The 22,680-nt window shown below is 40.2% G+C and overlaps 1 protein-coding gene across 10 annotated transcripts in view; it reads left to right on the plus strand.

Annotated features, from left to right (window-relative positions):
- Positions 1-22,680, plus strand: part of CDC14B (cell division cycle 14B) — a 120,745-nt gene that overhangs the window by 69,402 nt on the left and 28,663 nt on the right. For all 10 annotated transcript variants that reach the window (XR_001114308.2, XM_012500796.2, XM_030798881.1 and 7 more), the window contains exons 6-9: positions 9,811-9,877; positions 12,571-12,633; positions 17,154-17,241; positions 17,537-17,767. Coding sequence is in view for 9 of the 10 variants with exons in the window: in XM_012500796.2 (XP_012356250.2) it covers positions 9,811-9,877; positions 12,571-12,633; positions 17,154-17,241; positions 17,537-17,767 (449 nt within the window). In the remaining variant the exon portion in view is untranslated. The remainder of the gene's footprint in view (positions 1-9,810; positions 9,878-12,570; positions 12,634-17,153; positions 17,242-17,536; positions 17,768-22,680) is intronic.

The raw sequence follows: 22,680 nt of genomic DNA on the forward strand, positions 1-22,680 counted from the left end.
AAATAGCACTACAGATCTGGGTTTTTCCACAGTGACACTGTTGACCTTTTGTCATGGAGGCTATCTTGTGCATCATAGCATGTTTAGTGGCCTCCATGGCTTCTGCCCACTAGATGCTGGTAAAATCCCCACACCCACTCTAATTGTCAAAACTCAGAATGTCTTCAGACATTGCCATATATCCCTGTAAGTGGCCTTGGGGGATGGAGAGCAAAATCTCCCTACGTTGAGAACCACTGCCATTGATGAAAACTAAGCTTTGGCTGGGCACAGTGGTTCATGCCTGTAATCCCAGCATATTGAAATGCCAAGGTGGAATGATTGTGTGAGCCCAGGAGTTCCAGACCAGCCTCGGCAACACAGACAGACCCCATCTCTATAAAAAAAAAAATTAGCCAGGCGTGGTTGCACATGCCTGTAGTCCCAGCTACTTGGGAGACTGAAGCTGGAGGATTGTTTGAGCCTAGGAGTTCGAGGGTGCAGTGAGTGAGCTATGGTCACACCACAGCACTCAAGCCTGGGCAATAGAGAGATAACTTGTCTCAAAAAAAAAAAAAAAAAAAGAGCAAACCCCAAAACCTAGGCTTTGTAATCAGGTGAGAATCCTGGTTTATGGTACTCAAAACTACCACTGAGGAATGTGGTTCCTGAGAAGTTAAGAAGTTTTCCCAATAATCAGTAGTTACTTTCTGGGACCAAAGTGAACCCCTTTTTTCTGGGGACACAGTCAGTAGAGACAGTCGATAAGGTTGCTAATGCAGTACCACTTCCAGAAAAACCAGTCAAGTCACTGTGTTCCAGAGGTGGTAGATAGTGATGTCTACAGGAATGGATGACATCTTCATCTCAAACTTAGCACGCGATTGCGTTGAAGATATTTCAAGAAGACTGGTGCTTAAATCAAATGAAGTTCTAAAAATTTTTCTGCTTATCAAAATACTTGACTTAGCTCTATAATTTAAATACTTGTATGGTACTTAATGGGTAATAAATGTATGAAATAATTTTACTCATTGAAGACTTTGATGTTTTCAAAAACTGCTTGTTCTTCCATTCACAAATGAGTTCACTGCTTATACAATGAACTAATAACTATTGCTTATTAGTTCATTGTTCAAACTAATTAGTTCATTAGTTTATCGTATTAGGATTGTTACATAAACCACAAATGCCTGATTTTGAATGTATGGCCCTGACTTTAAAAAAGGGAGTTTGTGAATCTGACTTCATTGTAGATGAGCCTTGGGATGGGTATTTCTAATTATTGGCAGAATCTCCCTTTCAAATAACTTCATAGGCCCGCCTGTGGACTTACTCCATGAAATGACAATTTGTCAGGGCAGTCTGAAGACTTCAGTAATGCACTGCATGAAAGATTGTGAAAATCGGTGATTGAGCAAATTAGAATTGGCTTGAACCCAGCATCATCCCTTTCTGCTAGCTCATGGCTCATCTTAAGTATTCTTTTATTTGAGGTGGGTAGGAAGGGAAGAGGGGGAGATAAAGATCATTTTCTAAGCTGGAAAATTCTTCTTCTCAACCTATAACATAACAGCAACCACATTCTTCCTTTAAAAGAAATGCTTGTATTTGTGGTCTTGAGTCACAGGCACCTTGGTCATCTCTTGATGTGGTGACATTTGTTCTATAGAACTCTTCTTTATAATGGTAATCTTTTGTGATGCCACTCAACATTTACAGCACAAGGTCCTGAAATAGGAACATGCTCACACATTTCACACCGTGCAAGGAAAGATCCAGGGAACACTGTTGATGTGAAAAAAGATGTTTTGAGTTAATATAAATACAGGTGCCAAAAACAGAATAAGCATTGCTTACTGCCTTGCTATGTTTCAAATTATTGAAGTTTGGCACTGAGAAATGAAGTTAGTTCCTTTTGGTCCCAGGAGCATCAGTCAGTAATTCTCCAAAAGAAAAGACTTAACTTAGAAACCATTCAGCTTTGTGGAATTTGAATCTCTTCTATCATAGATAGTAGGTATTTGATTTATCTAAACAGTGTTTCTTTTTTTTTTTTTTGAGACGGAGTCTTGCTCTGTTGCTAGGCTGGAGTGCAGTGGCGCAATCTGGGCTCACTGCAACCTCCGCCTCCCAGGTTCAAGCGATTCTTCTGCCTCAGCCTCCCGAATAGCTGGGACTACAGGCGTGTGCCACCACGCCCGGCTAATTTTTGTATTTTCAGCAGAGAATGGGGTTTCACCATGTTGGCCAGGATGGTCTTGATCTCTTGACCTCATGATCTGTCTGCCTCAGCCTCCCAAAGTGCTGGGATTTCATAAAGTATGGCCTGTGAACTGGTGCCAATCTGTGACATTTTGTTACCAGCCTGTGATGAGATAAATACAGAAGTTGAGAGTAAGATTTTAGAAACATTTATAGTTATCGAATAGAGCAATTTTATGTCTGCAGAATCAAATAGTAGAAGAAATTTGGGCTTGTATTTTGTTTTTTTTCCCCTTTCATTTTTCTAGTAATTTATTTTATTCACAAAAATAAGATTATTGCATTACTGGATATGTAATAGTACAGTACTATTGCATTTTATATTTATCTTACAAAAGTATCAACCTATGATGGACTTAAAGTTTTTAAATTTAGTGCTTCTTCACATAGTGTTCTATAGAACTTATCAATTAGAAAGTAGTCCAATCAGAATTAATAAAGCCTGATAATATTTTGATAAAAATAACATTATATTCTTTGTATCTTGCCACTTTAAGTACATAGAATAAATATGACTAACAAAGTATTGCTAACAAGACGTTGTGCAAGAATGGCATTCATTTATAGTAAATAAGTTCTTTTATGTTCCATAGCAATGTTTTATTTGATTAGATTTAATTCAACTTAGATAGAATTCTCTCTCTCTCTTCTTTTTTTTTTTTTTTAAGACAAATTCTTGCTCTGTCGCCCAGGCTAGAGTTCAGTGGCGCAATCTTGGCTCACTGCAACCTCTGCCTCCCAGGTTCAAGGAATTCTCATGCCTCAGCCTCTAGAGCAGGCGCCACCACGCCTGGCTAATTTATGTATTTTTAGTAGAGACGGGGTTTCACTATGTTGCCCAGGCTGGTCTCAACCCCCTGGCCTGAAGTGATCCGCCTACCTTGGCCTCCCAAAGTGCTGGGATTATAGGGGTGAGCCACTGTGCGCAGCTTTCTTTAACCACTGAGTTTTAAAGTGTGTGTGTATGTGTGTGTGTGTATGTGATTTCTTATTGAGTTATATTAAATATTTATCTGTGTCTGGTCTGCATAATTAAATAGTATAAAATAAAGTTTTTTTTAATATCATAGGATCATTGTTATGAACAGTGTGTATTTCTGTTCTCTGGTATTATCTGTTATAATACTCTTTGCTTCTTAGTTGTTTTTGTGTTGGGGGGGTTTGCCTCTGCTTCCTATTTTCTTGAGAGGTAGGATTGTATATTTGTTAATAGCTTGACTTGACATCAGACAGATGGGAGTTTTGCTGTCAGCTCTGCTGCTGATATCTCTGTGGTCCTTTACAGATTTGAGCCTTGGTCTCCTAGTCTTTAAACAGAAACAATAGGCCGGGTGCTGTGGCTCACGCCTGTAATCCTAGCACTTTGGGAGGCTGAGATGGGCGGATCACGAGGTCAGGAGATCAAGACCATCCTGGCTAACACGGTGAAACCCATCTCTACTAAAAATACAAAAAATTAGCCAGGAGTGGTGGCGGGTGCCTGTAGTCCCAGCTACTCAGGAGGCTGAGGCAGGAGAATGGCGTGAACCCAGGAGGCAGAGCTTGCATTGAGCCTAGATGGTGCCACTGCACTCCAGCCTGGGCGACAGAGCGAGACTCCGTCTCAAAAAAAAAAAAAAAACAGAAACAATAATAAAATCTTCCCTCAAGGGGTTGTGAGGATTAAGTGACATACTGCATATAAAACACTTGGTATAGGCTGGGCGTGGTGGCTTATGCCTATAATTCCAGCACTTCGGAAGGCTGAGGCGGGAGGATAGCTTGAGGCCAGGAGTTGGAAGACCAGCCTGGCAGCATGGCGAGACCGTTTCTCTTTGGGGGAAAAAAAATGAGCTGGGCAGGGTGGCATGTGTCTGTAGTTCTAGCTACTTGGGAGACTAAGGCAGGAGGATCCCTCAAGCCTAGGAGGCTTCAGTGAGCTTTGATTATACCACTGCACTCAGCCTGCACAACAGAAAAAGACCGTATCTTTTTTTTTTTGAGACAGACTCTTGCTCTGTCACCCAGGCTGGAGTGCATTGGTGTGATCTCGGCTCACTGCAGCCTCCGCCTCCCGAGTTCAAGCGATTCTCCTGCCTCAGCCTCCTGAGTAGCTGGGATTACAGGTGCCCGCCACCACACCTGGCTAATTTTTTGTATTTTTAGTAGAGATGGGTTTTCGCCATGTTGGCCAGGCTGGTCGTGAACTCCCGACCTCAGGTGATCCACCAGCCTTGGCCTCCCAGAGTGCTGGGATTACAGGCGTGAGCCACTGTGCCTGGCCAAGACCATGTCTCTTAAAAAAAACAAACACTTGATATAGTACCTGGGCTTTAACTAATATTTGTTAAATATTCCAACCCTCCCCCTTTTAAGTTGACTGTCATTTACCTACTTTTTTTTGAGTCGGGGTCTTGCTCTGTCGCCCAGGCTGGAGTGCAGTGGCGCGATCTTGGCTCACTGCAAGCTCACCTCCCGGGTTCAGGCCATTCTCCTGCCTCAGCCTCCTGGGTAGCTGGGACTACAGGCGCCCGCCACCACGCCCAGCTAATTTTTTGTATTTTTAGTAGAGACGGGGTTTCACTGTGTTAGCCAGGATAGTCTCGATCTCCTGACCTCATGATCCTCCCGCCTCAGCTTCCCAAAGTGCTGGGATTACAGGCAGGAGCCACCGAGCGCTGCCATTTACCTACATTTTAAAAAATCACTCTCGGCCGGGCTTGGTGGCTCACGCCTGTAATCCTGGCACTGTGGGAGGCTGAGGCAGGTGGATCACCTGAGGTCAGGAGTTCAAGAAGAGCTTGGCCAACGTGATGAAACCCTGTCTTTACTAAAAATACAAAAATTCACAGGGCATGGTGGTGCACACCTGTAATCCCAGCTACTCGGGAGGCTGAGGCATGAGAATCACTTCACCCTGGGAGGCGGAGATTGCAGTGAGCTGAGATCGTGTCATTGCACTCCAGCCTGGGCGACAAGAGCGAAACTCCATCCCCACCCCACTTCCCGCAAAAAAAAAAAAAAATTCTCTGTCTCCTAGAAGATTTCCCTCTCACCCCTTTCCAGTTAGTCATCACCCCCAGCTAATCATTGCTCTGACTTCTACCACTATCAGTTTTGCTTGCCTTTCAACTTGATATAACTGGCATGCATTTTGTGGAGCTGTCAACTGGATTTCACATATGTGATGTCTATGAGATTTACCTGTGTTGTGGCAGGTATCAGTAGTTCATCCTTTTTTATTGCTTTTGTAGCATTCCAGTCTATGAGTATACCACAATTTATTTGCCTGTGGTCCTTTTGATGGATATTTGGGTCATTAGTAGTTTTTGGCCGTGGTGAATACGAGCTGTTATGAAAGCTGCCATTCTTTAAAACTAGTATTTGACATTGTTGTGCAGTTTCTAAGCAGTGCCCCTTTATTGATTCTTATGTGTTTTCCAAATTTGTTAAATGATCTTGGTGACAAGGATTCCCTCCCCAGTCCCCAAGGCTTATAAACCGAGCCTCAGAGTTGCTGTTCTGCCTATTGGAAGAAGGCTGAATGCTCGGTGGGAGGAAGATGTGATGTGGGTGTGTCTAAAATTGGAGGTGCTAATGAAATAAACTTGAGTGAACAAAGATTCTTGTCGTATATTCAGATTCTATGATGTATGAGGCAGGACTTCAGCAGGGACCAGATGAAATCTTGTGAAATCATCACAGATTGGAGCGGGGCTGTGCCCCACAGTAGGCTCTCAAAAAAAAAAAAGCATTGAAGAAATTTGTCAAAATGTCACAGAGAATGAATCAACATGCCTTTAACTTGATTGGAAAAGAATTATTAGTAGGTTAAGGAGATAATCAGGCCAGGCACAGTGGCTCACGCCTGTAATCCCAGCACGTTGGGAGGCCGAGGTAGGTGGATCACGAGGTCAGGAGATTGAGACCATCCTGGCTAACACAGTGAAACCCCGTCTCTACTAAAAATACAAAAAAATTAGCTGGGCATGGTGGCAGGCGCCTGTAGTCCCAGTTGTTTGGGAGGCTGAGGCAGGAGAATGGTGTGAACCCAGAAGGTGGAGCTTGCAGTGAGCCAAGATCGTGCCACTGCACTCACTCCAGGGGGAGACTCTGTCTTAAAAAAAAAAAAAAAGAAAAGAAAAGAATCGTACTCCTTCACAGAGGAGACATGGTTAAAATCATTGGGATCCAGCTTGAGGGTTTACCCCGTTTCCATTGATAATTTTGATTTGATTTAGGCTAAACTACTTCATTTTCCTGCCTTAGTTTCTCTACCTAAATGAGTTCTTTATTCCATGAACACCCTATTTCTACAAAACCAGGATTTGTGTTGATTTGTAGGTTGGTGGTTCATAAACTTGAACACAATCACAGACATCTAGAGGACCTGTTAAGACACAAATTACCTGGCCCTGCCCTGAGAACTTTGATTCATTAGGTGTGGGGGGGCCCTGAGAATTTGCATTTCTAACGGGTGGGGTGGTCCTGGTGCTGCTGGCCTAGAGACCACCGCTGCAAGTCCTTTTGTTTTTTTCTTTCTGAATATTGCTAATAAAGTGTTGGTAAAATCGTGGTCTTTTAGGTTGAAGACCTTTTCTAGGATGTGGAAGAGAAGTTTTTCACTTCAGAACCTTACAGAACAAAAATGGTGTGTTCTAAGACCTTGTTGGCTGAACGCAGTGGCTCTCGCCTGTAATCCCAGCACTTTGGGAGGCTGAGGCCTGCAGATTGCTTGAGCTCAGGAGTTTGAGACCAGCCTGGGCAACATGGTGAAACCCCAGCTCTACCAAAAAATATGAAAACTTAGCCAGGCCTGGTGGTGTGCATCTGTGGTCCCAGCTACTCCAGAGGCTGAGGTGGGAGGATCGCTTTAGCCCAGGAGGTCAAGGCTGCAGTGAGCCATGATTGCACCACTGCACTCCAGCCTGGGCAACAGAGTGAGACCCTGTCTCAAAAAAAGAAAACAAGACCCTGCATTCTGTCCTCATGAAGGTTCGCATAGCTCAGTAATTCTAAGCAGCTCAGTCAGTAACACCGAAGACAATTTTAGCTGAAAAGGATGCCTTTTCTTGCCCTCATTGCTGTAGTTTTGGCCCTTAAGGTTTGAGCAAGAATTAAAAGTTTAAAATGTGGTTTAGTTTTTGTTCTAACATTTGTTGAATATTAATTTTCCCCTTTTAAGTTAATGTATAACTTACAGTTTTTAACAAAAACACTAATCTTTTTTTTTTTTTTTTTTTTTTTTTTTTTTGAGATGGGAGTCTCCCTCTGTCACCAGGCTGGAGTTCAGTGGCGTGATCTTGGCTCACTGCAACCTCTGCCTCCCAGGTTCAAGTGACTCTCCTGCCTCAGCCTCCCAAGTAGCTGGGACTACAGGTGCGCGCCACCATACCCGGCTAATTTTTATGTTTTTAGTAGAGACAGGGTTTCACCATGTTGGCCAGGATGGTCTCAATCTCTTGACCTTGTGATCCACCTGCCTCGGCCTCCCAAAGTGCTGGGATTACAGGTGTGAGCCACCATGCCCAGCCTCAAAAACACTAATCTTAAGTGTACAGTAGTAAGGTTTTACATATATTTATGTAACTACCACACAGTAAGAAGTATTACAGTGTGAAGACCCAAATAAGGTGGGGAATTAGTGATAGCTCCACCAGCAACCCTGTTTCTCCAGGAGCAAATGAGTACCATTCAGATAGGCACAGTTTTTCTGCATGCCTAGCTTAATCATAATTAAATTAATTTTTATGTTGCCTAATTCCAGAAAATTTCATCTTGTAATGGCTCAAGGTAGCCAAAAAGGAGAAGCAAGTAGGGGGTCAGGGGTGCCTTATTTCTCTGGGTAAAACCTTACTTGATATTAAGAGATTTGTATATGAAGATTACTGGTATGTGTTGATGCAGTGTTTGGCTGGAGTTGTCTGTAAAGTAATATAAGCACTTTCCCAAAACTAGAGTGATCCTGTGGAAGTTAGTTGACTTGTTAGTTCCTGTGGTTTTATTGGTATTATTGTCCTTTAAAAATCAGAAAGAAGGTAGGACACAGCTGTTTACACCTGTAATCTCAACACTTCGGGAGGCCAAAAAGGTGAGAAGACTGCTTGAGGCTAGAAGTTTTTTTTTGAGACGAGTCTCGCTCTGTCACCCAGGCTGGAGTGCAGTGGCACAAGTTCTGCTCACTGCAAGCTCCACCTCGGGGTTCACGCCATTCTCCTGCCTCAGCCTCCCGAGTAGCTGGGACTACAGGCGCCCACCACCACATCCGGCTCATTTTTCGTATTTTTAGTAGAGACGGGGTTTCACCGTGTTAGCCAGGATGATCTTGATCTCCTCACCTCGTGATCCACTTGCCTCGGCCTCCCAAAGTGGTGGGATTACAGGCGTTAGCCACTGCACCAGGCCAGTTGTGTGGGTTTTTTGGGCTTTTTTGGGCTTTTTTTGTGTGTTTGTTTTTTTGAGATAGAGTCTCACTCTGTCGCCCAGGCTGGAGTGCAGTGGCATGATCTCGGCTCACTGCAACCTCCATCTCCCAGGTTCAAGCAATTCTCTGCCTTAGCCTCCAGAGTAGCTGGGATTACAGGCACCCACCACCATGCCTGGCTAATTTTTGTATTTTTAGTAGAGACGGGGTTTCATCATGTTGGCCAGGCTGGTCTTGAACTCCTGACCTCGTGATCCACCTGCCTCGGCCTCCCAAAGTGCTGAGATTACAGGCGTGAGCCACCGCGCCGGGCAGAGGCCAGGAGTTTAAGACCAGCCTTGGTATCATAATGAGACTCCATCTCTACCTTAAAAGAAAAAAAAAGTTAGCTAGATGCGGTGGTACATGCCTGTGGTCCCTGCTACTGGGGACACTGAGGTGGGAGGATCACTTAAAGCCAGGAGTCTGAGGCTGCAGGGAGCTATGATTACACCACTGCACCCCAACCTGGGCAACAGGGCAAGATGTTATCTCTATAAAAAAAAATTTTAAAAAACCCCAGAATTACCCAGTTAAATGGGTAAAAGTCTTTAGCATAATGATAGGAACAAAATGCTTATGACCTTCTACCTAGTATTTTAAATATGACCTTGATTTCTCAAGATTTCTGTCATACTTGGTTGGAGACACACACACACACACACACAGACACGCATGTATAATTAGACACACATACACACATATGTTTATTACAGGATCAAAAAGCAGTCTTTCCCAGTAAGATTTTCATATGGTATTTTCGAGTTTAAAGAAAAAATTCAAATGCTTTGCCCCTTTAGGGGGAGAGATAGGTATTGATTTGTTGAATTCAAGAAGGTAGCTCAGCTATTAAAGCCAAAAATAATCCAGAGAGAACATTTGAAGTTTAGAAAGTGGTCATTATTGATCCAGGCCCATAAAACAGTACCTATTGGAATAGGTAGAAACTGCAATGAAATTCATAATTGATTTATCTTTTATTTAAAAGTCAAAAGGCGAGATTTTTTTCTCCTTGATAATGGTTCAGAGTATACATTTGATTTTAAATTCTAGTCAGCTTTGTCTTAGGTAAGTGTAATTGCAGAAAATTAACTGATCTATATTTTATTACTCTTGGGTTTCAGAGATGCTGCCTATGGAAGTTGCAATTTCTACATTACACTTCTTGACTGTTTTCATGCAGTAAAGAAGGTAAGTGGTAGGATGCACCCAGTGTTGTGCTGAGGAACTAACATGTGGTCCAAGAAGACTAGGCCTTCTTCCTGAGATCTTTTTGTTAGTGTTTCTTCCAAGATGTATATGGTGAAAGAGATGCTCCATTTCCCATCTAATGTCAGAATGAGACTAAACCAGGAAACAGTTTATTCTGAATTTCTGAGTGCTTCTATGTATGAGTTGGGGGAAAAGTCACTTAAGAAACAGGGAAAATAAGAGTTATACAATTAGGTTCTAGATCCAGAATTGGTTTTGAGTATATTATGATCTAAAAGAACAAAAGTAAAGACGACTGGTTTACTGGTAAGTTCTCTTTGATTTGTATATTCTATATACCTGATTGCCGCCAATACCATTACAACAGACGTAACACAGTCACTGTCAAACACTTCATTTTTGTTTTGTCAGGCGTTCAATTTCTAGTTCAACAGAATTCGAATGCCTCAGTTAGTTTGTTATACGGTTTTATATGAAATTAAGTGGGTCACTGCTGCTTTGTCAAACTATTTCCAAGTGATTCCTTAGGTCATAACCAGGGCTGCTGTGTTGATTCCAGGGGACACCCTCCCTATCACGTTCTATGTGAACAGGGTCCCCTGGGGTTACACAGTGCAGTAAGTCCTGGTATTAATGTCAGGACAGCACGAGAAACTAGAATGGTAAATTACGGTAGCCCATGGATCAAATAAGCCTTTGACAGCATCTGAGGTGTTCTGTAACTTGTGCTTTTAGAGCCAAAAGGAACCCAGGTTTACTTTCTTATATAATGAAACATGGTGGCTTTCTGGGAATTGTGACAGACATGTCTTAAAACGAGAGGACTAATCAGCATACAAATTCAGAGACTAACTGATATACTTTTTTCCCTGTATCAGTCAATGAGGTATGGGCACATTGTTTGGATTTGAGCCCAGTGACTGTGGGATATGGAGCTGATTGGGGTAGTTGCCATGGGCTCTGAGGCGGCTCCATGGGCCCTCAGCGTGGGCAGGTACGGGGCACTGGTGGAAATGAGGAGACCAAGAGGCAACAGGTGTAAATGGTACCTTCTGGTTGCAGTTGCAGCCCCTGCCAGGTGGACTCATGCAGGCAGGCACACTCACCTTTAAAAAGAGAAAAGTAAAGCTTTGAGGGGTTTGGAAATGATCTGTTATAACACCATATGGCAGCTTCTATTGTTATTTTTTGGCTTTTTTTTTTTTTAATTGGGTATTGCACCCAAAGTCAATTAGCTGGTATAATAGGTCAAAAATTGCCCTTTTCATTCTATATTTTGGGTTTTTTTTTAATTAAATTTTTATTTTTTCTGTAATGCTCAGCTAATTTTTATATTTTTTGTGGAGATGAGGTCTCACTATGTTGCCTAGGCTGGTCTCAAACTCCTGAGCTCAAGCGATCCACTCACCTTGGCCTCCCAAAGTCCTGGGATTGCAGGCGTGCACCACCACACCCAGCCATTAAATTTAATTTTATTTAAGGGTCACTAGCTTCTGATTTTCAGTGTAAGCATTTTTTATTTGTGACTGATTTTGAATATTACATATATGAAGAAACATGCATCAATGTGATTATGTTTTCATTGTGATCCACTTCCAATAAGATCACCTCATGAAATTCAAAGGAAAATAGGAATTCCTTGAGAACTGCTTTTTTTTTATTGTTTCATTCTATTAGGAACAGCGGTAGTCCAAAATCGTGAAATATATTGCAGTCACGGAAATAAATTTTGTGATTGACTTAGTCTTGGGATTAGTGTTTAAATAACTATATAAAAGGAAGACCTTTTTAGTTGGTATTCTAGCCTTCTTATTTTACATTTGTATTTCAGTAGTTTACTTTTGAAAACTGGGTGTACAAAAGCCCCCTCTTTGAACAAGAATACCTTGTGGATCAAGAATTCTTGCTTCCCTCCTGTTTGGCTCAGGGATCAGCAGCCAGGAGGACATTTCTCAGAGGCTGCTAGCTCTGTTTGTCCTTGTCTCAGAAAATAGACACTCTGCTTATTTTGGTTATCATACTCTGCCTGCTGTCACACAGAATGAGGCTATAGGATAGGACAGAAAATTTTTTGTTTTATTCCTATGGAAAGAATAAGTTTTTTTTACTCAAAAGTTTTTATTTTAGTGTTGATTTCAGAGCTGTGTTTAGTTTAGGGAACATTGATTAAAGACTGTTCGGAAGAATTTGAAAGTGAAGATATGGATGAAGTATGAGGATTTTGTTTGGGATAAACTAGCCCATGGATTCTCTCATCTTTCTTATCGATGTAGAGACCATGGGGTTGTGCATTATATTTGAATCCTAAACTTCTGAATTTTCAACCAGGGGTGGTGGTGATCTGGTAAGAGAAGAGGATTACTTTCAGGGCATGATTATTTGACAATACATGGATAGGATGATTGGTGAATGAAAATAAAAAAGCACATCTCACAAACAAAATCCAAACAAAACATAACAGACTTATTACATATAGTTATAACTAATTTCCATATAAAATAAGCACTTAGAAGACGCCGCCCACTTCCTTTGAAAGCTGTTCAATGGAAAGTGATCTGATCACATGACAATACTTTCTTGGGGGGCCCCTGATATTTAGTATTCTGAAATTGGATAGGAAACTGTTTTCTTATTTGCATCCTTGTTCTTAAAAGGTTTCTTTTGGATTTTAGGCAATGCAGTATGGCTTCCTTAATTTCAACTCATTTAACCTTGATGAATATGAACACTATGAAGTAAGTCTTCAAGGATCATGTTTTCAACTCTTCCTCCCCCCGCCCAGCTTTATTGAGGGGAATAATTGACAAATAAAACTTATGTATACTTAAGATGTACAAAGTATGTTTTGATATACGTATACACCCTGAAATGATTACCTAATCAAGCTAATTAACATATTCATCACCTCACATAATTTAGTCTTTTGGTGTGAATACCTGAGATGTACTCTAGCAGATTTCAAGCATACAGTACACACATTAGATCTCCAGAATTTACTTATCCTCTGGTGGTTTGTACTCTGACCAAAATTTCTCTGCCTGTTTTTAATTTTTCTTTTTTTAAATTGAAAAAAAGAGAGAGAGACCAAGTCTCGCTCTGTTACTTAGGCTGAAGTGCAGTGGTATACGTGGCTCACTGCAGCCTTGAACTTCTAGGCTTAAATGATCCTCTCTCTTCAGCCTCCCAAGTAGCTGGAATCACAGGTACATACCACCATGCCAGGCTAATTTTTTTTTTTTTTTTTTTTTTGTAGAGATGGGGTTTCACTTTGTTGCCCAGGCTAGAGTTGAACTCCTGGCCTCAAGCACTTCTCCCACCTTGGCCTCCCAAAGTGCTAGGATTACAGACGTGTGCCACTGTGCACGGCCCTGTTTTTAGCTTTCTTAATCACCCATTTCACTTACAGAAGCAATATTCTTGTTTTGTTTTAGACATGTATAGAGTGAAAAAAAGTAAAGTCTTCATCTTCTTATCCCTGTTTCTCCAGTCCCAATTCTCAGTGGAAATTTCTGCATTTGATGCACAATTCCAGAGTGAATGAGTTTGCCCCGTGCGTTCTTTATACTGTTTAGTTTAAATGTATTTTAGTATTGATGGCTGTCGCACAGTGATTAAGATGCTTTTAAAACCCTTAGCATAGAATAAGATGAGATGAATAGTCATTATACACCTAATTATCTCTGGAAAATATCTTTGTTTTTGCCATAACCTTCTGTTTGTCATGACACTTCTGGTTGCAAGTTACAGAAAGTAAACACAAATAGCTTAAATAAAAAAGGAAAAATTTGCCAGGCACAGTGGCTCATGCTTGTAATCCTAGCACTTTGGGAGGCCTAGGTGGGCGGATTGCCTGAGCTCAGGAGTTTGAGACCAGCCTGGGCAACATGGTGAAACCCCATCTCTAAAGTACAAAAAGTTAACCAGGTGTGGTGGTGGGCACCTGTAGTCCCAGCTACTCAGAAGGCTGAGGCAGGAGAATCACTTGAACCCGGGAGGCAGAGGTTGCTGTGAGCCAAGATCACCCCACTGCACTCCAGCCTGGGCAACAGAGCAAGATTCTGTCTCCAAAAAAAGGGAAAAATTTACTGGATTACATAAATTAAAAGTCCAGGAACAGGATTGGCTTCTAGCATGCCCCTTCAGGTGCTCAGACACTTAATCAGAAATTGGACTTGAAGCTAGTTTTATTCTCAGGCCAGCCTTCTCCAGTAGTGATACAGATGGCAACCAGCAACTTTGATCTACCAGTTTGGCAAAATGATCAGAAAAGTGTAATCTTAGCTCCATCAGAAGGCCCAGGAATGCCTCTCACTGGCCTGACTTACATCATGTGCCCATCTCTGCACCAGCCTGTGTTCTTTGGCAGGGCAGGGCTAAGGAATACTCTGGCCAGCCTTAGTTCTCTGGCCATCCCAGGAGCCTGGGACACAGGGTCAGCCCCATCAAACCAGCCGGACCAAAAAAAATTTATTTTCTAACAATTTTATTTTATTTTATTTTTCTTTCTTTCTTTTTTAGAGACAGGGTCTCACTCTGCTGCCCAGGCTGGAGTGCAGTGGTGCGATCTTGGCTCACTGCATTCTCAACCTCCCGTGTTCAAGTGATCCTCCCACCTCAGCCTCCCAGTAACGGGGACTACAGGCACGCGCCACCATGCCCAGCTAATTTTTAAATTTTTTGTAGAGATGGGATTTCGCCATGTTTCCCAGGCTGGTCACAAACTCCTGCACTCAAGGGATCTACCTGCCTCGGTCTCCCAAAGTGCTGGGATTACAGATGTAAACCACGGCGCCCAACCACACAAAATTTCTTAAAAAGATAGGAAAGGGCCAAGGAGAGATAAGCCAGGCAAAACGACAGGTGTGTTCTATGTTTTTTAACATAGTATATGTTTTTTAAAAAGAATAAATAATTTGATTCTACAGCTTCATCCTCCAAATAGGGAATGAGTAAGATACTGTGCTAAAGCCCTTTTCAGCCCAGAGTAGTTGTAGCCTCCTGTCTTCTTACCCTGCTGTAGTTACCTTAAGCAGACTTGCTCCCCAGCACTGGGGAGGTGATTCCTCAAACAGCAGCACTTCATGTGGCAGCATCTTGAATCCTCAGAGAATTCTTTTTCACAATGTCCAAAGTAAATATTATTTGAAACTCTTACATTTAACTGAACTATTTTTTCAATTTCAGTTAATAATGACACTCAGTTGTTGCTGTGATGTACCAAAGATGTAAGAATACATTGTAGGATTCATTAGGGCCAACCCTGTCTTTACTTCTTTGTTAGCAGTCCATTTCTAAAGTACAACGTACATTTAACTAGCACCTTAAACTTACAGAATATAGCTAAGTTATTAACACTTTTTTATGTCCTTAAAACATTAAACATTTGAAACAAGTTACTTTGTCTAGGTAAGCAAAGCTGCTACAAACACTAGTTGGTATTTGTTCCTTTTGTAGTGATGCCTTTGTGTGCTATTAATGAATAATATAGGCGCTAAATAACTCCCCTGTTACTACTGTAGAGATTGGAGGGTCTGGACTGAGGGGTAGCAGGGGCCCACCACAAACGTCTTCACCTCCATGAAGCTGTGTGGTAACACAGGGAACTGTTTAGGTTCCCACACACCAGTTCAGTTATTATAGCGTATTTAGAAATTTGGGGATAGTGTCATTCATTGATTCTACAATGCCCATTTTTTCCTATTTCAGCTCCTCCGAATTCAGGATGTATTTTAATTAATGGCATCAGCAATTCAGTGAAATCTAGTCGTTGCCAACAACTGATCACGGGTTTGTTATTTAAAAGTCCAGATTTCTGATTTCACTTTAAAATCAGAATATCTGGCAACAGCTGCCCTCATTCCTGCTTTGACCTTTTCTTTTCTTTTTTTTAAAGAGAGAGGGTCTCACTATGTTGCCCGGGCTGGACTCGAATTCCTGGGCTTAAGTGATCCTTCTGCCTCAGCCTCCCAAGTAGCTAGGACTGCAGGTGCATGCCACTGCACCTGGCTGTTTAGACCTTTGTATTATGGAACATGGGCTGACTGATTCCCCATGTTGATCATTAAGTCCAGTAAACTGGTTTGGGGTTACCTGCCTGGTCCCTGTAGATGTTCAAGAAACTCTTATCATTTCTTACTCATTTTTAGGTACACATAGAAACACCCCAATTTCAAAGCTAATTTATCTGTTGTTTTTAATCACGAGTTCTCTCCTTCTCCATTATCAAGTGTCTTCTACTTCCTGCTTAAGTCTCTGTTGTCCATTTCATTAAGAGAGAAGTTTCTATTATTGTTAAATTTGAACTATATCTATGTTATAATAGTAATGGTAACTCAATCCAAAGGACCTAATAACAGGAAGTAACATGTCTTACATATCAGTTTATATTTGTTTTTTTGTAGGGACATACTGTGATCTCGGTATACTTGTAATTTTGAGTTTCCTGGTGGGTTCAGTGAATTTATTATTATTTTTTTAATTTTTGTTTTTTGAGACAGAGTTTCACTCTTGTTGCCCAGGCTGGAGTGCAATGGCACAATCTCGGCTCACCACAACTTCTGCCTCCTTGGTTCAAGCAATTCTCCTGCCTCAGCCTCCTGAGTAGCTGGGATTACAGGCATGCGCCACCATGCCTGGCTAATTTTGTAGTTTTTAGTAGAGGCAGGATTTCTCCATGTTGGTCAGGCTGGTCATGAACAAATGAACTTTTTAAATTGGTTGCCTTATTAAATAGTTAGGAAGATAGGGGAAAGATATATTTCTGTAAGTAGGTAAGTAAGTAAATATTGGGAAGCCAGAAACCTAAGTAGATAGTTATTCCGCCTTTATTCGTGGAGTCAAGATTGCTTATGTTGGAAGCCAGTTAGTCATTCAGGAAAACAGGAAAGTTCCCAGTTCCTTACACTGGAAAAGTTTGCTTGCTTTCTTATTAATTAGCAGCAACTATAATGAGAATTGATTTCAGATAAAATAACCAAATAGTATATTTGTATGGCAGCAGTCAGCTCTGTATTCCAAAGGCTGATACCCTAGCAATGAAACACTGTTAAAAGAAGATGATTAGGAACAGGATATACATCCATTCCCTGGATATACTTATAGCAGGGCAAATTGAGATTCCTGTCTCATGGCAATTTGTAAACAGCTTTTCCACTAAAGCAAATGAGTTTGAAGTCCTTCAGAGACTCAGTCTTGAGTAGAGAGATTGTGGGAAGAATACATTTAAAAACGAATTGTGCTGGTCTTCCCCTTGCAGAAAGCAGAAAATGGAGATTTAAATTGGATAATACCAGACCGATTTATTGCCTTCTGTGGACCTCATTCAAGAGCCAGACTTGAAAGTGGTATGTGAAATAATGGCATCAATCTCATTTTGTTATTGAAAGTATCTATCCTATATTTTCTTTTGAAAGAATTACACCAAGCTTGCCCAAGTGTTAATTATTTAAGCATATTTGGTCATTTCAGTACATCATTCTGACTGGATTTTAACTTTCTTTTCATTTCGTTTTTTACAGTTATAATCAAATTGGTATTTAATTCCCAGTCCAGATACTGTTTCCGTTCAATTATAGGTGAAACTATTAGCCATTGTTTTCTTTATGTGTTTTACAAGATCTGGTGCATTTCTTTATGTAGGTTACCACCAACATTCTCCTGAGACTTATATTCAATATTTTAAGAATCACAATGTTACTACCATTATTCGTCTGAATAAAAGGATGTATGATGCCAAACGCTTTACGGATGCTGGCTTTGATCACCATGATCTTTTCTTTGCGGATGGCAGCACCCCTACTGATGCCATTGTCAAAGAATTCCTGGATATCTGTGAAAATGCTGAGGGTGCCATTGCAGTACATTGTAAAGGTATGTTTCTAGGGGTGGTTAAAGAATAGTATACAGTATTAGTATATGAATATGTAGAAACAGACCATATTCATTTAGTTTATGTGTCAGAACATGAAACTGCCTTTATTTTTAGAGTGCCGTTAAACCTTTGATTTCAGATGAAAAGTATAGTAACTTATTTTCATAAGTAATTCTACAAATACATCACATTGAAATGCATTTATTTATTCATCAAATATTTATTGGGTGCATACTATATAGTTAAGTTCTAGGATACATCAATGAGTAACGTAGACTGTAAGAGTCTGTCTTTATGGAAACTATATTCTTAACAAGTTGCTCTGTTTTCAGCAATTATAACAGTGCCCGGCACTTAATAGATTTTTTTAAATAAATGAATGACTATACAATAATACATGGTATGAAGGTAGTAGGATTTATTTAACTCTCTTGTTAGTTAATTAAGAAACAAGGAATATAGTTTTGTTACAAAAATCCAATATTGGAAAAAAAGCTCAGCAAGCCTTGGGGAAAGGGGGAGACTGATCTATCTCCAGAATTACTGCTGTATTTGTAGTTTTAAATATAATGGCAAAACATCACATTTCAGTTTTGATTGAAAAATTACAAGGCATACAAAGAAACAGGAAAGTATAGCCTATTCAAAGGGAAGAAATAAATCCAGGCCGGGCACGGTGGCTCACGCCTATAATCCCAGCAGTTTGGGAGGCCACGGCGGGCGGATCGCCTGAGGTCAGGAGTTTGAGACCAGCCTGGCCAAAATAGTGAAACTCTGTCTCTACTAAAAATACAAAAAAATTAGCTGGGTGTGGTGACAGATACCTCTAATCCCAGCTAATTTGGAGGCTGAGGCACAAAAATCACTTGAACCCAGAAGGCAGAGGTTGCAATGAGCTGACATCATGCCACTGCACTCCAGCCTGGCCGATAGACAGAACAAAAAAAGAAGAAGAAATAAATCCACAGAAGCTGTCCCTGAGAAAGATCAAATTGTGGACTTAGTAGGCAGAAAATTTTAAATAACCATCTTAAAGATACCCAAGAGTTAAAAGAAAATGTGGGAAAAGTCAAGGAAATGATTTATGAACAAAATGCTAATATCAGTTATAAAAAGAACACATAAAAGGGAACCAAAAGGACATTCTGGAAATGAAATGTACTATAACTGAGATGAAAAATTCACCGGAGAGATTCAAAAGCACATTTGAGCAGGCAGAATAATCAGTGCGTGTGAAGCTAGAATCATTAAAGAATTAGCAAGTCTGAGGAACAGAAAGAATAAAGAGCATAACATAAATGAACAGAATTTAAGGGATCCCTGGGACACACCCAAGTAGACCAAGATACAGATCGTGGGAGTTCCAGAAGGAGAAGATAAATAAAGGAGCAGACAGATGATTTGGCTGAAAACTCCCCAAATTTGATATATGCAAGAATATCCAAGAAGCTCAACAAATTCCAAGCAGGATAAACTCAGAGGCCCACGTGAACATGCATTATAATCAAGCTATAACGCTAGAGACCGTCTTGAAAGCAGCAAGAGAGAAGTGACCTACCACATAGAGGGGATAGCACTGAGATTGTCAGCAGATCTCTCATCAGAAACATTGCAGGCCAGAAGGCAGTGGGTTGATATATTCAAAATGCATAAGTGAGGGAAAACCTATTCTACATCTGGCAAAACTCCTTCAAAAATAATGGAAAAATTAAGACTTTGCCCAGGCAATCAATTTGCCTTTCTGATAAAGGCAAATACATGGACCATTATAAAAGCTAGTATTATCGTAACGAGATAATTTGTAAAATATTATTACTGTAACTTGTAAATATTGTAACTTGCAAAAAACAAATAGAAAATCTGAATAGACCCCTAACTAGTAAGGAGATTAAGTAATCCAAAGGCTCCTGACAAAGCAAAACCTTGGACATCATAACATCACCAGTAAATTCTACCAAACACTTAAAAGGGAGTTTTTAATCACTAGATCTGACCTGCAAGAAACTCTAAAGGGGGAGTCTTTTAGGTTGAAATGAAAGCACACTAGACAGTAACACACAGCCATTTGAGAAGAGGAAATAAAGATTTCTGATAAAGGCAAATACAGGGACCACTATAAAAGCTAGTTTTATTGTAACAAGATAATTTATAAAATATTATTACTGTAACTTGTTATTGTAACTTGCAAATATTATAATATGTAAATTATTGTAATTTGTAAAATAATTTGTAGTTTGCAAGTAGTGTAATTTTTGTTTATTATTATATACAAAAATTGCGCATAGTGTATTATTGTAATTTATAAAATAGAGAGTAGAAAACCAATAGAGAAAATGAACAAAACCAAGGGTTGGTTCTTTAAGAAGAATAACAAAAATGATAAACCTTTAGCTAGAATGATGAAGTATAAAAGGAAGAAGACTCAAATTACTAAAATTAGAAATGAAAATGGCATTACTACTGATACTACAAAAATAAAACTGATCAGTACTGTAAAAATGATCAGTATCGTAGGACGACAAATTGGATAGTCTACATGAAATGGACAAATTACAAGAAAAACAAAACACCAGAACTAAATCATAAAGAAATAGAAAATCTGAACAGACCCCTAACTAATAAGGAGATTAAGTAATCTAAAACCTCCTGAGAAAGCAAAACCCTGGACATGATAGCATCACCAGTAAATTCTACCAAACACTTAAAAGACTAAAACCAGTCCTTCTCAAACTCTTCCAGAAATTTGAGGAAAAAGGAACACTTTCTAACTGAATAAGGTCAGCATTACCCTGATACCAAAAACAAAAAGACACTATAGATAACTATAGGCCCATATCCCTTATGAACATCGATGTGAAAACCTGGAACAAAATACTAGCCAATGGAATTCAGCAGCATATTTAAAAGGATTGTGTGTCATGACCAAGTAGGATTTATCCCGTGATTACAAGAGTGGTTCAACATATGAAAATCAATCAGTGTGATATACCACGTTACGGACAAAAACTACACGATCATCTCAATGCACAAAAAGCATCTGACAAAAGTCATTACCCTTTTGTGATAAAAACACAGTAGAAACTAGGTATAGAAGGAGATTACCTCAACATAAGAACCATATGTGAAAAGCCCACAGCTAACATCATACTCAGTGGTGAAAGACTGAAAGCTTTTCCTCTAAGATCATGAAGAAGACAAGGATGCTTGGTTTTGTGGCTTCTATTTAACATGGTAATGGAAGTTCTAGCCAAAGGAAGTAAGCAAAAAAAAAAAAAATATATCAAAATTGGACAGGGGGAAGTAAAATTATCTTTTTGCAGATGATATGACTTATATGTATTATAGAAAACCCTGGGCCAGGTGCAATGGCTCGTGACTGTAATCCTAGCACTTTGGGAGGCCAAGGCGGGTGGATTGCCTGGGCTCAGAAGTTCAAGACCAGCCTGGGCAATACGGTGAAACCCCACCTCTACTAAAATACCAAAAAAAAAAAAAAAATTAGCCGGGCGTGGTGCTTGCCAAAGCAGGAGAATTTCTTGAATCTGGGAGGTGGAGGTTGCAGTGAGCCGAGATCGTGCCACTGCACTCCATCCTGGGGGACAGAGCAAGACTCTGTCTCCCAAAAAAAAAAAAGAAACCTCAAGATTACACACACAGATACACACACACACACACACACACACACACACACAGAGCCTCTGCTAGAATTAATAAATGAGTTCAGCAAAGAAGTAGCAGCATATACAATCAACAGGCAAAAATCTCTTGTTTCTAAGCCCTGACAATAAAATATAAAAAAGAAACTAAGAATACAGTTTCATTTATAATAGCATCAAGAAGAATCAAATATTGGGGAATTAACCACGGAGATGAAAGATTTGTATAAAACATTTTTGAGAAGAATTAAGATACAATTAAGTGTAATGACATCACATTTGTGTACTGGGTGACTTAATATTGTTAACATGTCAGTATTGCCCAAAGGGATATACAGATTCAATGCAAGCCTGTCAAAATTCCAACATTTCTTGCAAAAATAGAAAAATGATTCTGAAATTCATTTGGAATCTCAAGGGATGCCAAATGGCCAAAACAATCTTGAAAAAGAATAAAAAGGTTGGAGGACTCACTTCCTGGTTTCAAAACTTCATACAGGCTGGGCATGGTAGCTTAACACCTGTAATCCCAGTACTTTGGGGAGGCTGAGACAGGAGGATTGCATGAGCCCAGGAGTTTAAGACCACCCTGGACAACATGGCAAAACCCCATCTCTACTAAAAATACAAAAATTAACTGGGCATGGTGGTGTTTGCCCGTAGTCCCAGCTACTCGGGAAGCTTAGATAGGAGGATCCCTTGAACCTGGGAGGTTGAGGCGGCAGTGAGCCATGATTGTGCCATTGCATTCCAGCCTGGATGACATAGTGAGACCCTGTCTCAAAAAAAAAAAAAAAAAAAAAGGCTTAGTACAAAGCTACATCAATCAAGATTGTGTGGTACTGGCATAAAGACAGATATATAGACGAGTGATAGAATAGAGAGCTCAGAAATAAATCCTTGTGTATATGGTCAAATGACATTCAAGAAGGATACAGAAAGCACTCAATGGGGAAAGGACAGTCTTTTCAACAAATGGTGCTGGGAAAACCTGATATCCACATGTAAAAGAATGAAATTGGGCCCTTACATAACACCATATACAAAAATTAAAATGGATCAAGGACCTAAATAGAGGACTTAAAACTATAAAACTCTTAGAGGAAAACAGAGGGTGAAAACTTCATCACATTAGATTTGGCAGTAATATGACACCAAAGGCACTGAGAATGAAAGAACAGACAAATTGGACTACATAAAATTTTAAAACTTTTGTGCATCAAAGTATACTATTAGCAGAGTAACAAGGTAACCCA

Source organism: Nomascus leucogenys, chromosome 1a (assembly GCF_006542625.1).
Source record: "Nomascus leucogenys isolate Asia chromosome 1a, Asia_NLE_v1, whole genome shotgun sequence".
In the NCBI taxonomy this organism is placed as follows: Eukaryota; Metazoa; Chordata; class Mammalia; order Primates; family Hylobatidae; genus Nomascus; species Nomascus leucogenys.